Source organism: Numenius arquata, chromosome 11 (genome assembly GCF_964106895.1).
Source record: "Numenius arquata chromosome 11, bNumArq3.hap1.1, whole genome shotgun sequence".
Classification (NCBI taxonomy): Eukaryota; Metazoa; Chordata; class Aves; order Charadriiformes; family Scolopacidae; genus Numenius; species Numenius arquata.
In genome coordinates, this window is record NC_133586.1 from 19,792,775 (window position 1) to 19,808,745 (window position 15,971).

The 15,971-nt window shown below is 38.2% G+C and overlaps 1 protein-coding gene across 1 annotated transcript in view; it reads right to left on the reverse strand.

Annotated features, from left to right (window-relative positions):
• The window catches only part of ACSBG1 (acyl-CoA synthetase bubblegum family member 1), a 35,011-nt gene extending 22,365 nt beyond the window's left edge, over positions 1 to 12,646 (reverse strand). The window contains exons 1-2 of the mRNA XM_074155850.1: positions 12,570 to 12,646; positions 2,981 to 3,063 (exon numbers count right to left, since the gene is read on the reverse strand). Of these exons, the coding sequence (XP_074011951.1) occupies positions 2,981 to 3,063; positions 12,570 to 12,646 (160 nt within the window). The remainder of the gene's footprint in view (positions 1 to 2,980; positions 3,064 to 12,569) is intronic.
• Between the last annotated feature and the right edge of the window lie 3,325 nt (positions 12,647 to 15,971).

A 15,971-nucleotide genomic window follows, 5' to 3' on the forward strand; every position in this document is an offset into this window, starting at 1 on the left:
GGCCTTGGTAAATCCAACCCAACTGCCTTCCCATGATGAGATGGCTGGCTCTTAGACGGGGAGAGCAGTGGCATGTTGTTTACCTTTAACAAGGTGTCCCCTAGCATCCTTGGAAAGTTTGGACCAGATGGAGTCAGAGTAGCAGGTGGACAAAAAATTGTAAATAATTAGTCTTCAAGAACACTGGCCAACACATCTAAGTCTAGTGAGCAGTCAGTTACAAGTGACATTCTTCAGGGGTTAGTCCTGAGACCGACACTGTTTAATAACTGCATTATTGTCTTGGACAATAGAATGCACCCTCGCCAGCTTCAAAGATGACACCAAACTTGGGGAATTGGCCAACATGCCAAAAGGTAGGGCTACCATTAAGATGGACCTCAGTAAACTGGAGGAATGGGCTGACATAAACCTCAAAGCTCAACAAGTATGGACGTAAGTCCTGCACTCGGGGTAGGATAACCCCATGGAACAGCACAGACTGGATGCCAGCTGGCTCAGCAGAAAACCCCTGTGGCTCCTGGTGGACAAGTTGAGTGCGAGCCAGTAGTACCACCCCAGTGGAGATAAAGGCTAACTACATCCTGGGCCACATTAGCAAGATTATAGCCAGCAGATCAGGGAAAGTGATTATTTCCCCCTACTCAGTACTCATGAGAGTGCAGCATGCACTGGGGCTTCCGAAGCTGCAAGACAGTGATCCTGACAAATTGAAGCAAGCCCAGAAGAGGGACTCCCAGATGGTGAGGGGCCTGGAGCGTCCCATGTATGAGAAGCCCCTAAAGGAGCCAGGTTTCTTCTATCTGCAGACCATAAAGAATGAATATAGCTGCAGTCTGCCACAGACTGAACACGGTGCTATAAAGAAGACAGATTCTTCTCAGAGGCACACAGAAGAAGAACAAGAGGCAATGGACATGCACTGCAGCAAGGAAAATTCTTGCTGGATACTGAAAGATAATTTCACCATGCAGGTGACTCAGCCTACAAAGAGGGACTGAGAGGCTGGGGAATCTCCATCCTTGGAGGTTTTCAAAACTCAGCTGAACAAAGCCATGAGCCCTCCTATGAGCAGAAAGCTGGACTAGTTGCCCTCCAGTGGTCTTTTCTAACATATTATTTTGTGATTTCATCAGTATAAAACAGGTATGAGTGACTTCTCTTTTAACTTTACACTAGTCTTAAGCGAATATAATGCTTGCTGCCAACAGTAAGGTTACTCTGGATTTACATATGCATTAGAAAAAAAACAAAACCTGGCCTGGTTCCATAGAAATGAACTTCTATACATTGGTGGAAAAGAATGGGGAAAAAAATTCCAGGACAACCTGCGGTCCTCATTAGGTAAATTTACTCCTGAGGTTGCAGAACATATCAATTATAAAATGAGAAATACAGTTCTGCACAACTAGAAAACACCAGAATCTCATTATTTTCTCTTGATACACAAAGCAGACCCACCTCAACTAGACACGGAGCTTCCTTCTCCTGAAAGATTTTTTGGGAGAGGTTTTTGACATTCAGTCCTCACTTTACCACTCATCATCTGCATAGCTGCATGATGTTTCCAAGTCGTACAATGCTTCTCATTTAAATGGATACCAAGTAGAGCCACAGATTCCCAAAGTCAAATAAAAGACGAAGGCAAACGGTAAGCTCCTGATTCATCAACTTAGAAACATATCTAAGCACAAATAAAGGAAATGCTTAATTAAAATGCATGGGGTGTGACTTGTATTTGCAGGAAAATTATGATGGAACAGCTGGAATGGCTTCTACCCTCAGTTGTTCACCTCACCTTTCTTACAGAGGCTGTGGTCACCTCTGCAGGAGTGGCTGAATGGCATGTGCATTCCTTCCTGAGCACTGTGGTTTACAGCCCAGAGTATTAGTCTAAACTGCAGCCAGCAGCAACCTCAGGGAGAGAAGCAGGGTAGATAGCTAACAGCAGTAACCAGCGTCCCAGATAAATTCTTGGAAAAATAGGTCAGAGCCTTCAAGAGCACACAAGCAAGTACTCTGCAGAATCACAGCCTCAGTAATAATATATGTATACAATGTATGACTCAAATAGCTCAGTAAAATACCCTGAAAATTTGAAAACAGAAATTAGTTATCATCTTTATCCATCCAATTTTATTTCCTGCTTACTGTAAAACAAAAAGCAAACGGCTAGCAGTTCAATTCTTGGAAATAAACCTATTGTCTATCAAAGAACTGTGTATCAAACAAATTTAAAAATAAATATATATGCATACAGGTATATATTTATACATATGTATAAAGTCTGCATGTGAGATTCCGGTGTAGATTTGTTATTTCTTCAAAAGCCACTTGCAGTCATTGCTCCAATTGTCTCAAAGAACAAATATTCCCCATTTTAATGAGCAAATTTAGATACCAGCAGCAGCCTCACCACGGCAACAGGGAGCTCCCTCAGGTCTGCAAACCTTCCAAAGAACCTCGGAAAATTTTGCCAGTAAACCTCTTTTAAGCCACACGGTAGTACAACTAGGTTAATTTACCACTGCAATTGGTTTAAAATTACAGTAGTATGCATATGCTTCAATGCAACTTGGAACTGACCAAAGTATAGATATTCCTTTACAGCCTCCAGTTATTACAGTATGCCAAATTCTCAACAGCTGACAGCTGGTAAGTAGGCTGTGATGCCAAAGGTAACACAAGATTTGCTATGCTTTTCCATGGGATCAGGCTATTTTTCGCTTTTATCTAGTAATCATCTCAAATATACAGACAAAAATTGAAAGAAACTATTGAATTCATGCAAGTTTACAGAAAGGTCCTGAAAATTTTTCAGTTGCTGCAATTCACTTCAGTTTGTGTTTATTTTTGGTTGCCTCCCCTTATCCCAGCCCTGAAAAATTGTCAGTCATAGCCTGCTAGAAGAGACACAAAAATTACATTAAAAATAGTCTAAAACCAGCTCCTTTCCAAGGATCATCTTTTACATGCTTACCTGTTGCCTCCGTGCCTTCGTTTTGGGTCTCCTCCAAATGAGGCAGAGAATCTCTGCGGACAGTCTGTGCATCTGTAAAGGCTCTAGAAGAAAATATACCTATTAAAAACTTATCCAAGAATGCTGGTAGGACCCACTACAATCAACATGCACTATATCCAAGGGAAAACAAAAACACAGCTTGCAAGCGCTTAGAAGTATAAACAGTGGAAAACAGAAAGCTCAGACGAACAAAGAACATTTTGCCTCTTTGTTGCAAACTCCCGTACAATGAGGTTAAACAGGGAAATGCCTTCGCTGTTAAGGATGACATTCTTATTTCATGCAGTGGACTTTTGACTTCAACATCACAGAACATACCAGATGGAGACGCTGATTTTGCGTACCGACAAAGAGGCCTTGAACCGTGCAAGTATACAGAATGAATTATCAAACTTAACCTTGATCATACTGCCACTGTACTAATATCACAATACCTTGTAAATTGTCACTGCTGATACCTGTTGAAGTCCTAAAGACAGGGGCTTTTTTGTTGTTGTTTGTTTGGGATTTTTAAAGGCTAGGAAAAGAAGGAGATCTAGTTCATAATAATACTACTAATAATAATGAAAGCTTCTCAAAAATGTCACTAAAGCAACAAATTATCATTGCCACATGGACAAAACTATCCTTCTTGGCTTATATTAACCAGACAAAGTTTAATGCACAGATAATACAAACTCAAAACCAAGGTTTGTAAGGTAATAGACTGCAAAGGATTATGTGAGCAAAAAACCTAAATAACTAAGCATTTAGAAATGACTGACTGTATAAAGCAATGCACTGCCGATTATTTATGAGTACTAGTGTGCAAGTTTTTTAACTTAGCTGACTTCATTTAATAGAACAAGGGGTGGGAATTGGCAGTATTCAGAAGCCAAGAACAAATCTGGATTACCTTCATTCCCTCTCAACAGGTAAAACAGAAGAGTCCCGAGTGAAACTCAGTCAGTCCTTCCCCTCCACAGTGTAATAAATTAACTCAAAAAGTAGAAAAAGAAAGTCCAAACAATGCTCTTCCCAGCTTTCAAATAAATAATAAACAACTTCAATTGTTTTACACAGCAGTGTCAGGTTGCAAACAGTAGGACCAACACTACATCAGACATTATTTCCTGTCTCAAAACTACATTTTGTAGAATACCGGTAACGTGGGACACTCCTAGAATTTATTGGTATTCACAATGAAATCATACTTTAAGAAAGCCTTAACCAAGCTTGATCTCTTTTACAAAATTTAGCAGATTTTTTAATTTTTCACCCATCAGAAGCGACAATCGCAGTTCGTTTCCTCCCTCGCTACTACTGTGCTGCAGATCCCCGTGTCCCCGAGCAGAGGGGCAAGTCGCAAAAAGAGCTGAAGGAAAAATGAGGAGTCATCACTGATCTTGCCTGCGAGGATATTTCCTCTCTTGTTAATGGCATAATGGGACAAAACATGAAAGGGCTTGTCTGATAAGCAGAGTTAGGCTCTGAAAATAGTCACTGGCTCGATGAAAGCGGATGTTGATGAGAAACTGAGTAATTTAAATATAGAGGGCTATTATACTGCATTTTGAAAAGTAAGCCTGTGTTTGATATATCAGAAAATGGGGACTTAATGAAGTGGGACTGCAAGGACAGAATGACAGACCAGGAAGACACATTTGGAAATAAAACCAAAACAAAACATCAAAAAAAAAAAAAAATCTAAAAACGTGTCTATCTGCCATCTCAAAACAAAAGTTCTCGAATTTTTTCCTATTTTAAAGAAAAACTACATTTGATGTTTAGGAATCTGCATCTTTTTGCAATCTTTTCCTTTAAATACCTCTTGAACACTAAAGCCTTTAAAATTTTTATTATTTTACAAAACAAATAGAGCAAAGGCTTAGTCAAAAGATAACTGAATGTTACTCTTGCCAAAAACAAATAGCAAAAAAGCCCTCAGAAGAAAACAGACCTGATTAGTAATATATCAGAAGAGCCTCCTGTGAGGCCGCTCAAAACTTCTAGTAATCATCATTAATGACTTTTCCCAGATGAAAATCTTTTTAGTTTGCTTTATTCTCATCCGACTGCTATATGATACTGATTTAGTTTATATTATATTCCCTTAATAGAGAAATAATCGACCAACACGTCTGAACCTCTGGACTTGCTCTGGTGGTGTTTCAACATGCAAATGTCATATGAGGAGCTCTATGCACCCAGTATCTTCAGGAGTGTTAAAGGCAGTGGCGCTATGTGCAAAGTAGTTCTTACCTGTTTCTACTAAGCAGTCAATTTGACAGTTGGAGTTTTTTTGCCCTGAAAGTACAATTAAGAAATTTTCTCTTTCATTCTCTTTCACCAACAATTTACGTGAACCATCCCTTCTGAATGAAAGAATATGTTTTTAATGTTGTTAGTTTTAGCTTTTGTTAGGAGCTGTTCTTTTAAAAATTAAGTAAAGATCCAAGAATGGTTACCTTACCTGGAATTGTTCAAGTGAGACTGAACCGAGCAGAATTCAGTGGGACTGTTTGATCAAGAGCTTATTGAGCATGCTGCAGCAAGGAGAAAACATGCTGCAGAATTATGGTTGGGTTGCGAGATGCCCCAGCAAACCCAAAATGCTTTGGAAGTCTGGACTTTGGCCGCTACATTTGCTATTAAGGCTGAGGTTCTGCATAAACTATTTGATGTTATTAGTGCAGGGACAGCGTGTTCCAAAATCCAACTACCAGTTTAAAAGGGGATTTTCTACATCCGATTTTTGCTTTAAAAAAAAAGTTTACAATTCCAAAGGTAATACACAAAAACCTTCACAAAGGACACATAGGATTTAGCAGTGGAGGTCACTTCGGCAAGCCAAATAGAACAAACTGAGTTCGTGTTACACAACGTTGACCAGCTAGAACTAAACAAAGCATACTTCTGTGTAACTCCATTAGCAGGAGTGGGTTTTGAATGATGGTATTTCCTGAAGTAGTCTGGGATTTCATTTCAAGGTACCATTCTATCAAACATGATCTCACCTGCTACCTGAATTCAGTCCACGCACACACCCCCTTCACCCCAGATGGAGGCATGGCATGCTCAGACTGACCTATCCACAGGTCTGTGGCAAATCCTTATGCAGCACAACTCACTTGCAGCCACCACCACTACTCTATGCCAGTTACATGTTACATCCTATTGAAGCTCTTCTCACACATCAGGCCAACCTAAGAAGCAAGAATTTGAACATTCTCTATATTGGCTTAACAAAGGGAAAACCTCCTTTCCTTCTTTGGTTCTAAGATTGTAACAGCTCTAGAGAGATTTACCTTTGCAAACCAGTGGAAGTGATGCATGTGCAAGTGACATGACAATGGTAAAATAATGACTGATGTAACTGACAGTCCTTACTGCTGGTGTTGATTCACCAGAAGCAAAGCATCCAATCTCAATTTGCTGGCATAGCAATTACTTTTTTTAACTAAGTGTATTTGATAGGAAGAAGTGAATACAGTACTATTTCTTATCATAACTACAGAAATTAAATGTAACAGCTAAATATCTCCACTTTTATCCTTATGAGATGGCAGTGCTCCTTTGCTGAAGTTACACATTAGAAAAACTGTTTTTTTCTGTTACCATAATGATACGGAGTGTCTGATTAATGGCACTACTTACTGTGATACTAATTTCCATATTTTTTTTGTGCCAAGGGAATTTGGAATTGGCCTTTTCTTTGCAGTCTCTATGTTTCCTTCTCTGGAGATTGGAATTTCTGTTTACATCTCATATTCTAGGTCAAATACAGTGAGATATTTGCTGTCCTGAAAATTATCTCCTCCTAGTAAAATCTTGCAAAAATACTAAGAGTAAAACTGAAAAGAATCTATAAAGTCAGTCTTTAATATAACGAACCAATGAACTTCATGTTGTAGGGTTCAATATATTTCACCCTTAATTCTGAAGGGTGGTTTCTAAGATGACAAATTGCGCCAATGGAATATGAACACTGTTAGGCAGCAGTCATGTCATCATGAGATTTAAGGGAAAGCTATTTGTTAAACAGATTATGTATAGTGGCAAATAAAAAGACATCTCGCATTCTATTCATATTCCTATTACTTATCACTACCGTTCAACTCCTGTAGCTTTGTCAATGTTAAATGTTTACCAGTTGGCTCTCTACAGGGGTTATTAGAATTTGAAAAAATAAGCCAGCTTTCTATAAACTTGCTAAAATAAGCACTTTATCAAATAACAACATTGTATATTGCTAATACATCATTCAGCACAAGGTATTCCTTTAGACTTCAGGATATTTACTAATAATCCCTTATATACATATAGCAAGTACTTACAGTCTGGAAATCACATTCACAACTGCTTACAAAAAAGACTTAAGCATTTTTTTTCCGCAATTAAAATAGTAAGTAGTTCAGACTCTGCATTCATCCCGAGCCCATTATCTTAGCTTCCACATCTATGCTGTCTGGATTCACAATGGAACTAACGCCTCCTGCTCCCTTTCCTAGTGTTTCTAATGCAGAGGCTTCTCCCATTCCACAGCTTCTCCATTCTCACCTGGATAATGTTGTACCATAGGCGTGGGCTCACTATAGACTGAAAATATTTTTATTAGTGAATTTTATTCTGGTTTAGCATACGGGAAATGTTTGCTGTTGAAGATTCTGCATTCAGATATTATCAGGTAAGCTGAGATTAATGTGATACCTAATTTATGGCCTCAAGTTGTGCTAGGGGAGGTTCAAACTGGATATTAGGAAAAATTTTTACACTGAAAGGGTTATTAAGCATTGAAATGGGATGCCCAGGGAAGTGGCTGAGGCACCATCCCTGGAGGTATTTAAAAGATGGTTGACATAGTGCTTAGAGACATGGTTTAGTGATGGGTTTTATCATAGTTAGGTTGATGATTGGACTAGATCATCTTAAAGGTCCCTTCCAACCTAGACAACTCTATGATTCTATGAATTTTAGAAGAATAATACGTTCAAGGTGCAAAGCTATGGCTATGGTCAACCATGTTACTGCAGTTTCTGTCCGCTTAACTTCCAAAGCTTTAGTATATACTATCACATGACTTTTTTTTTGGTTTCTTCCTTCAAAATAAATTACCCTGCACATTGTCTACAACAAAGAACATAGCCAATAATGAGGGAATGCTCAGTTACAGTGTCTGCTGAGCGCATACAATTCTTGGTCACAAACATGTTTTTTCTAAAAAGCAATCCATTTAGCTTCTCCTGGGCGTAAGGCTTCCACACTCAGTGGCTCTCAGGAAGGCTCACTTGTGTTTTGCCCACACTGATGATCCAAAGCAGTGCAGCTCCTTCATCTGCTTCACTGTTCCTCTGAGCATATCATTTACAAGCTCACCCATCAGGCTACTTTCAAGCAGCAGTAAGCATGTTACTACATATTTCTTCCAACATAGTCTCCACCTTATAATTAAACTCCTTTCTCCGGTTGCCTTGCCCAAAGAAATGTTTTGTAATATGCAGGTGTTAAATCTTAGGGAGCAAGGTGTGTAAATCCCCATTTGTACAAGTACTTTTTTCCTCAAACACTGTTGTTGAATTGGCTTTCCTAACTATTAAATATGAATCTTATTTATTACACCAAAAATAGGCTGAATGGAAAATATGCATTTTTTTCCAACGCAAAACTTCATAAATTTTCTTTTAATCTTTCCCTCTTGCGTCTCCTGAGGATGACTTGGTGAATTTCACCTCTAAACTCCTACAGCTTGGTTGATTATTTAAATAATCCATAAATAAGTAGACAAAAAAATCCTCCTTCCAACTTTTGCTGTTGTGTTCTTTGCTGTTGCTGTGCATCTTTTGCTGTTGTGTTCTTTGTGACAAGTGTCCTAAATATTTATCTCTGGTCTAACAATGGGAAATAATTTTTTTTCCTTAAGCTTTAGTTACATGATCTTTAGGACAACCAAACTATACACATTCCACCAGCCTTAATCTACATTAGAGCTGCTTTTGGTAGTATGTTCTGGGTCTACATCTGCACATTCCAAAGTACTTTTCATTGGGTGTCAGGCATTTTCAACAGCTCACTGGGGCATTTGAATTCAAGATGGAATCATGAAGTAATCATCTGACAATTCTTCTGGCAGCAAAAAGCAATGGCTTAAATTACCTATGAGTACCTCTGAAAACTTTAATGATTCTGGCACTTTGCCTAGAAACTTCAGAAACTAAATATCTTCATCTGGATCCCATTCATGAGTAATCCTTTCCTGATTTCTCATGCATCCTGCAAGGGCTGAATCCAATATTTTAAGACAGAGCTCTGGGGAGAGGTTGTAAGAGGGAGTGCAAGACAATAAATTTAGAATCACAGATCTGTTCTACAGTTACAGACAAAGGCAATAAAGTCACTCTGACTTAAATCAACGTAGAAACATAGTACCAAAGCTTTGATAGCTCAGCAGTTAAATGGAAATCTGTGGCCAGCACATAAATAGCCAAGCAGCAAATATTACAACTCCAGACTCTGAGGAGCTGTGAATTGTTACCTAAGACATTTTGAAGTTTTTTTCTCATTTTCTACAGCATAAGGAAAAAAAAAACCACACACAGTAATGACATACAATATTAGTTCTTTAAACCCTAATTTTGTATTACATGTAAAATTCTTCCTATATTAAGAGGCAAAGTAAAGATTCACAAAAGGTCTTCCTGGTCCTTTACAGGGACATTGCTATCTACTATGACTGGTTGTCTTATTTACTAATTACTCCTCTATTCAAATTAGGGCAATATTATAATACATTCCCTATTCATTCTATTTAAAAATTCTCTTTGTCCTCGAAGAACAGGTTAGATTTAGGTTTTAATTGGTTTTCATGCTCTCATGAGATTTAAAAAGCAGGCCACAAATCAGCCCAGATTTTGTTCCTACTCTTGCAAAAAGGGTCAACTAATTCGACAATCAGTTTGCTTTTCATAGTGCACAAGAAACCAGTCTTTCTCAAATTACGCATATAACTTCTTCCCACACAAAGGTATATTTAAAAGCAACACGAATGCTTCATAAAGAACAAGTACTAAAGATAAAGTTAACAGTTGAGACCCATTTTGCCATGTAACACAGCTGGCACACACCTTCTAGTAAAACCTACCCCTTTTCATGCAAAAAAATAAAACTAAAGTATTTTTTTCTTTTGTTAGGACTAAATATCCTCAAAAATCAGGCCATTTATTTTGGTGAGCAGACCGATTTTACAGAGAGCTGAGAACTATGTGGGTGAATGGGAAGCAATGAACAATGTATCCAGCCTTTTTTTATTCCCCCCAAAAAAGGCTCTATTCAGCAGCTGGGAGTGTACTACAACCCTTCACTGACCTTGGTACAGATTTTCTGGCTCTGTTCTCCCCTGCACTGCAAAAACCCAGACCTGAAGCTGAAATCCTCCAGCAGCTGCCTCTGTACGGCTCTGTATGCAGGGTGCGCAGAAAAGTTCAGTTACACAGAACTCATTATTTCATCTCTTCCTCATTTTTTAGGTCACACTGATTCAATTTCAGCCTTATAAAAGGTCTTTTCTTCCTCTTCCCATTTTGCCAGAATTTTGTTTTCTTTGTCTAGTCCTTTCTACCTGGAATCTTACTTCCAGCACACAAAAAAGGTATACAAAGTTTGCTACTGAACTTCAAACCACACCAGGTAAACATGCAGGACAACATGCACCGACTTCTTCAAAAAACTAAGAAAGAAGTGTTTATGCCAAGGGCTTTGAATGCATTCAAAGTATTTGGAGTTCTAGTGTCTGTGATATTCTTTTGCTAGAAATTCAGAAACAAACCAAACGCTAAACATCTTTCTACTACAGGAAGCTTAACTTTCCTGTTTGCAGGTCTTATTGGCCAGTCCAGCCCAAACCACAACACAGTGGATGCCCTATGTATTTTTACATTCTCTTTTATCTTTTTTTTTTTTCCCTTTTTAATAAAGAAAACATGGAAACTTTTTTTTTTGCTTAAGCATGTCACAAATAAAAGCATGCGTGGACTAAAATAGGGGCATTATTACTAATCTAGCAAAATCCTAACTTTCATGAGTCAATGTGTATATACACCTATACTGATCACAAGCCAAATACCATTTTATGATCTTTGGACAGATTAAACAAAAAAAAAAATGAAAATTCTAGTATTAACTACATTAGGACTCCAGAAGCAACAACATCAAAACCTACAAACACTTTCAAAGATTCCTTAAATTCTTTTCTTTTCCAAAAATGTTAAGTCTACAGTTTGTTGCTAATGATGCTTCTGCAGTATTACAAAGCCCAGAACAGAAGAAACTATTATGATACAAATGATCCCAACCAACCGTTTACCTGAAAGCGTCAAGCAAATCTTCCAAGTGATATAACATACAAGCTGTTACTTAAACAAATGTGAAGTTAGATTTAACTTAACAGAAAAGTAAGTATCTACCTGATACAATAGTTCAGCCCCTGGCAATGGACAATTATTACATAGCAATAGTGACAAAATTATAATAATCAGGAGATAAAATATTTCTTCTGAGATGTGTTGTTCTATTTTTAAACTAGGTATTCCCAGATACCATTCCAGTGACAGAGTAACAGGAAAAAGAAAGTATTTTTCCCTTTCATGCTGTCCAGGACAGAAAGCATCCAGTAGCCATTCTGTAAAAAGGTCACATAGACCCTAAAACAAACTCTTCTAAAATGAAGTTTCCTAGCCCATGCTCTAAAATATGGGTTACCTCGTTAAGTTCTGTTCCCTAGATAGGAAGAAGATGCTCAACCACAAAGGCAAATCATCATCTAAGGATTATTCCCCCAAATTCAGGAGGAAAGAGAGACCTACTTCCACATCTGCAGCTAAGGTATTTTTGAAAGTCCATTCAAAGTAGATTATATACATCGTAATATATGCAGAGCAACTGGTACTGGACTTATAGAGTCTTCAGTGCTGCTCTTACCATCAGAGACACATGAAGGAATGGTATTTGAATGTTTTTTTCCTGAGCTATCTGAAATGTGCTATTTTCTGGTATTTGAGAAGGCCGATAATCTCACCACATGGTTGAAAAGCCATTAATCATTTAATTTACTGAAGCATAAGAGTCTAGCAGTTTACTAGTATTTTTGTTAGCATTCCATGTTTTTGCTAAGCTGTGAGCCGCTGAGCCACAGGAGCGAAGCATACCTCTTGTCGGAACTGCTATACACGAACTTCTGCTGAGCCCAATTCTGGGGCTAAGAGCCACTGTATGATAAAATGAACACTACACAGCTAGATATATACATACAGGATACAAGCAACACAGTCTATACTGAATGACGCTATTAAGTTTAACGCCAAACTAGAAGTTAGCATAGGAGAATAAATCTATTCAGAAACTTCGTTACAATTTTCTCTCATTCTAGCCTCAAAAGATACACCTATTCTGCATTAGATAGTAGAAGCACCATTAGGCACATAAGGCTCTTGTGGATCTGTACAGTAGAAGACAAACTTAAGTTGTGAAAAATTGGTAAATCAGTTTGTTGAAATAAATACTTGAGCTACTTTACCCATTTCCATAGCTTTCTGAAATATTCATTGTGTTTTCATCTTGTAATTTTTTCGCGAGCTCTCCACTGTTAGGCATGCTGACAAACCCTCTAAAGCTGGTCACAAATATGCCAAAGAACTGTGCGGGTCAGGCATAAATAAGCTACTTGGACAACTGAAGAAACCAACAGTAACCGGTTATTTGTTAAAAAAAACAACACGTAATACAAGAGGAGGAGACTACAGCTACAAAAGCTATTTCTTTCTGATTTTAACATGCTTGAAATGTCGCAGTGCCTGTGAGCTGCTTACTGTTAAACTTTCCTTTTAATTCAGTTTTCTTTAATTATCCATGAGAAGAATTTTAATGAGTCTACAATGCTTTAAGATGCAAATCTTTTATTTTGCCAAGATTTCCAACGAATTCGTTCACAGAAGTTCAAGCAATTCTAATTTTATTAACTCTAGTTTCAAAAAAGAACATTCAATGAAGTTATTTTCTTAAAGAAAACGCAGATTAATTACATTAGGAAATGGCTTCAAGTCAATTATACTCAGTACCGCAACAGCCAAGCACCTCCTCCAGCATCACAACTACACCAACACTTCAGTGTAGAAGTTTCTACACGTGACTAAACAAATTACTTCCCAGGATGTAAGAAAGTCTAGTTTACCTACTTAGGCTACTTCTATAGTAGTAAACAAAAAAGATTCAGGGAATGGCTCAAACCATCCACTGTGAGCACCTTTCCTAGGATGGTTTTGGTCTGTGCCAACTGAACTGGCACTTCCCTAAGCTAGGGAATAACCCAGTCTAGGGGCTGTTACTGGGAGACGATGTTAACAAATGCCCTGTCTGAAGAAGGAAGAGAGGGACGCAAGCTGGGCCATGCCACTTGCCTTCAGAGCCAGAGAACATGATCTAGAATGTTTTAATTAGTGGTACAAAGACAGCTATAGTGATTAGGAAAATGTAAGGCTAGTAAGCATCTAACTTTATAGAAAGATGTGATCTTGCACCACATCCAAATGCCTAATGGTCGACAGTGCAATTTGAAATGAAGGGAAGAGAAAAAAAACTTCAGAGTGGGATTTGCAAGGGGTCTATTCTCACACCAGAAACTTGCTTTGAAAAGATCTGAAAACTGAACAAGGGATATTTCCGTGGTAAAAATGTGTCATCTTACGCAGCTAAAATTCAATTTTGTCAGGATTGATTTAGTTCCTTCATTTTGGGATAATTCCCCAAATCCCCACTTCATTCCAATGATTCTTTTCAGAAGGCCGCTAGGTATCTTCCATGGGCTTGCAACTAGCTTTCCAGAAATATCATAAATTAAAAACAGGATTAAACTCTGTTGCGAGAAATCTGGTTGCTTTTTTTCTTCTTCTGGTCATCTAAAATGTTTTACATGCTATGCTATATGAAGGAATCCAATTAGACAATCACTAATTACCTTGCTCAGGTTGCATCTTGGATGTTGAGTGACTAGGTAACAGGCTGGTCTCATGGAAGGAAAATGGCTGTTATTTCTCTGGAACTTGTACTTTCAGCAAATAAACAGAAAACCTCAAATACACATCTCTTCTATACATACTGTGTTTAGAAAGGATTTTTTTGTTTTGTTTTTCACATAATCTTCCTTAAACTAATTGACGGCTAGAAAATTATTTTGATGCAATCAAGGATTTTCCTCTGCTAAATCACTGCCCCAGTAAGAGAACTGGCTGCAGGGCAGCCAGCCTGTGAAGCGAGGGGAATTTATCAGGGGGGACTGGTGGAGAAGAGTCGCTTTTGGACCATGTATTGTTGGACTGTAGTAGAAAACTCACACGATTGTGCTAAACTAAGTTTTCTGCAATTGTCAGCTACAAACAGGCCTGTCATTTTAACAATAGCCTTATGAACATCATGCTGTAAGAAATAGTTCTACACGGAATTTGCCTTTGTAGTTCTGGTACCACATTTCCAAGTACTCCTCGAGTTTCAAGTAATAAATCCTAACAAATGAGGTTGGCTGTAGAGTTCAGTAAGAAATTATCTTTACCTTCAAATTACTTTTACATGCTGCCGTTTACATGATGCGATGGGCCTTTTCTTTTTTTTTTAATGCCTATATCCACCTGCATTGCAACTTGCACAAGACTGCACTAGACTCAGACAGAATTTTTGCAGCAGGATGGGCTGCTTTTACCAGCTACAGGTTAAGATTTCTGGGCATTGACAGGCTTACAGAGCTATGAAGGAAATTAAGAGGCAAACAAAGCTCACGTACTGTTCACATCCTTTGCCCTACAATTATGATTGGTATCTTTCAGGAATTAGTGACTGAAACTTAGAGTTGAAGACGCTGTCACTGCAAGCTTGCACTGTCACAAGATCCCAAACAGAAATGCTGCAGAGGCCGAAACAAAGCGATGTTGTTACTAAGGTCAGTAACCAAGAGCACCACAATGCGCAGATCAGCCTCGGGGTGGGTGGAGTGTGTGGCACCCCTTCGCGTTTGGGACAGGGTGTTTCAGGTTTAATTCACAATGCCTCTATGGCAACGTGAAACTGCCAATAGTTGTGTACTGCCTCTTTTCTTCACTTGTAAGGCAAGAGTGCTTGTTTTGCCATAAAACTTGTATTTATTAAAATGACTGGAGGAATATACTAATTCTGGATGCTCCTTGCTGTTCATCCCAGTTAGTTTAAGCAGGTTGTTAATTCATGTAACAAAACAACTATGTGTAATTAGCACATTTTTTTAAGTCATCTAACTGGTAACAAACACCTTAGTGTAAAACGATGCTTTTTGGTACAAGCATGATGTTAAACTGACCCTCCTACTGTTATTCTGGACTTCTAGCACTAAGTCTAAAAGCACTAAAAATCCACCCCACAACAACCAGCAGAACATCTAATACCTTTGCAGTTTCTATTTCAAAGGCTTTGTTACTTTTATTTACAAAAAAATGGCACTCCTTCTACTCTTTTTTCATTATTTCAAATCAGTCCTCTCAAAGCCCGGCAGTTTTTCAGTTTGCTACTAATTGCAGCCCTCTGCTACACTCCTGAATGGCTGTTAACTGCATTTACTGTGATTATATACAGCTTGCACGCAAGACATGTTAATACATTTTATTATTTTTTTTCCCCTGTTTTTCATAGAATTAAAGATGACATCTGGCCTCTAAAACATTTTTGCTAAAATAAAAACAAAGTCAACTCCACAGTTACTCTTAAACAAAAGTAGGTTTCAGGGCTTAAGCAAAATTCTAAAGCCAAACATGTCTTCAGACGTTACTGTGGCTATGCTTCCTTTAAGTTTTAGTAAACAGAGAAGTCTCAAAGCATACCTTAACGATCAACAAATTTACACTAGCTTGGGCCAAGGAAAAGATGCTGAAGGCAGATTCCATAATGAAAAGCCCCAGGC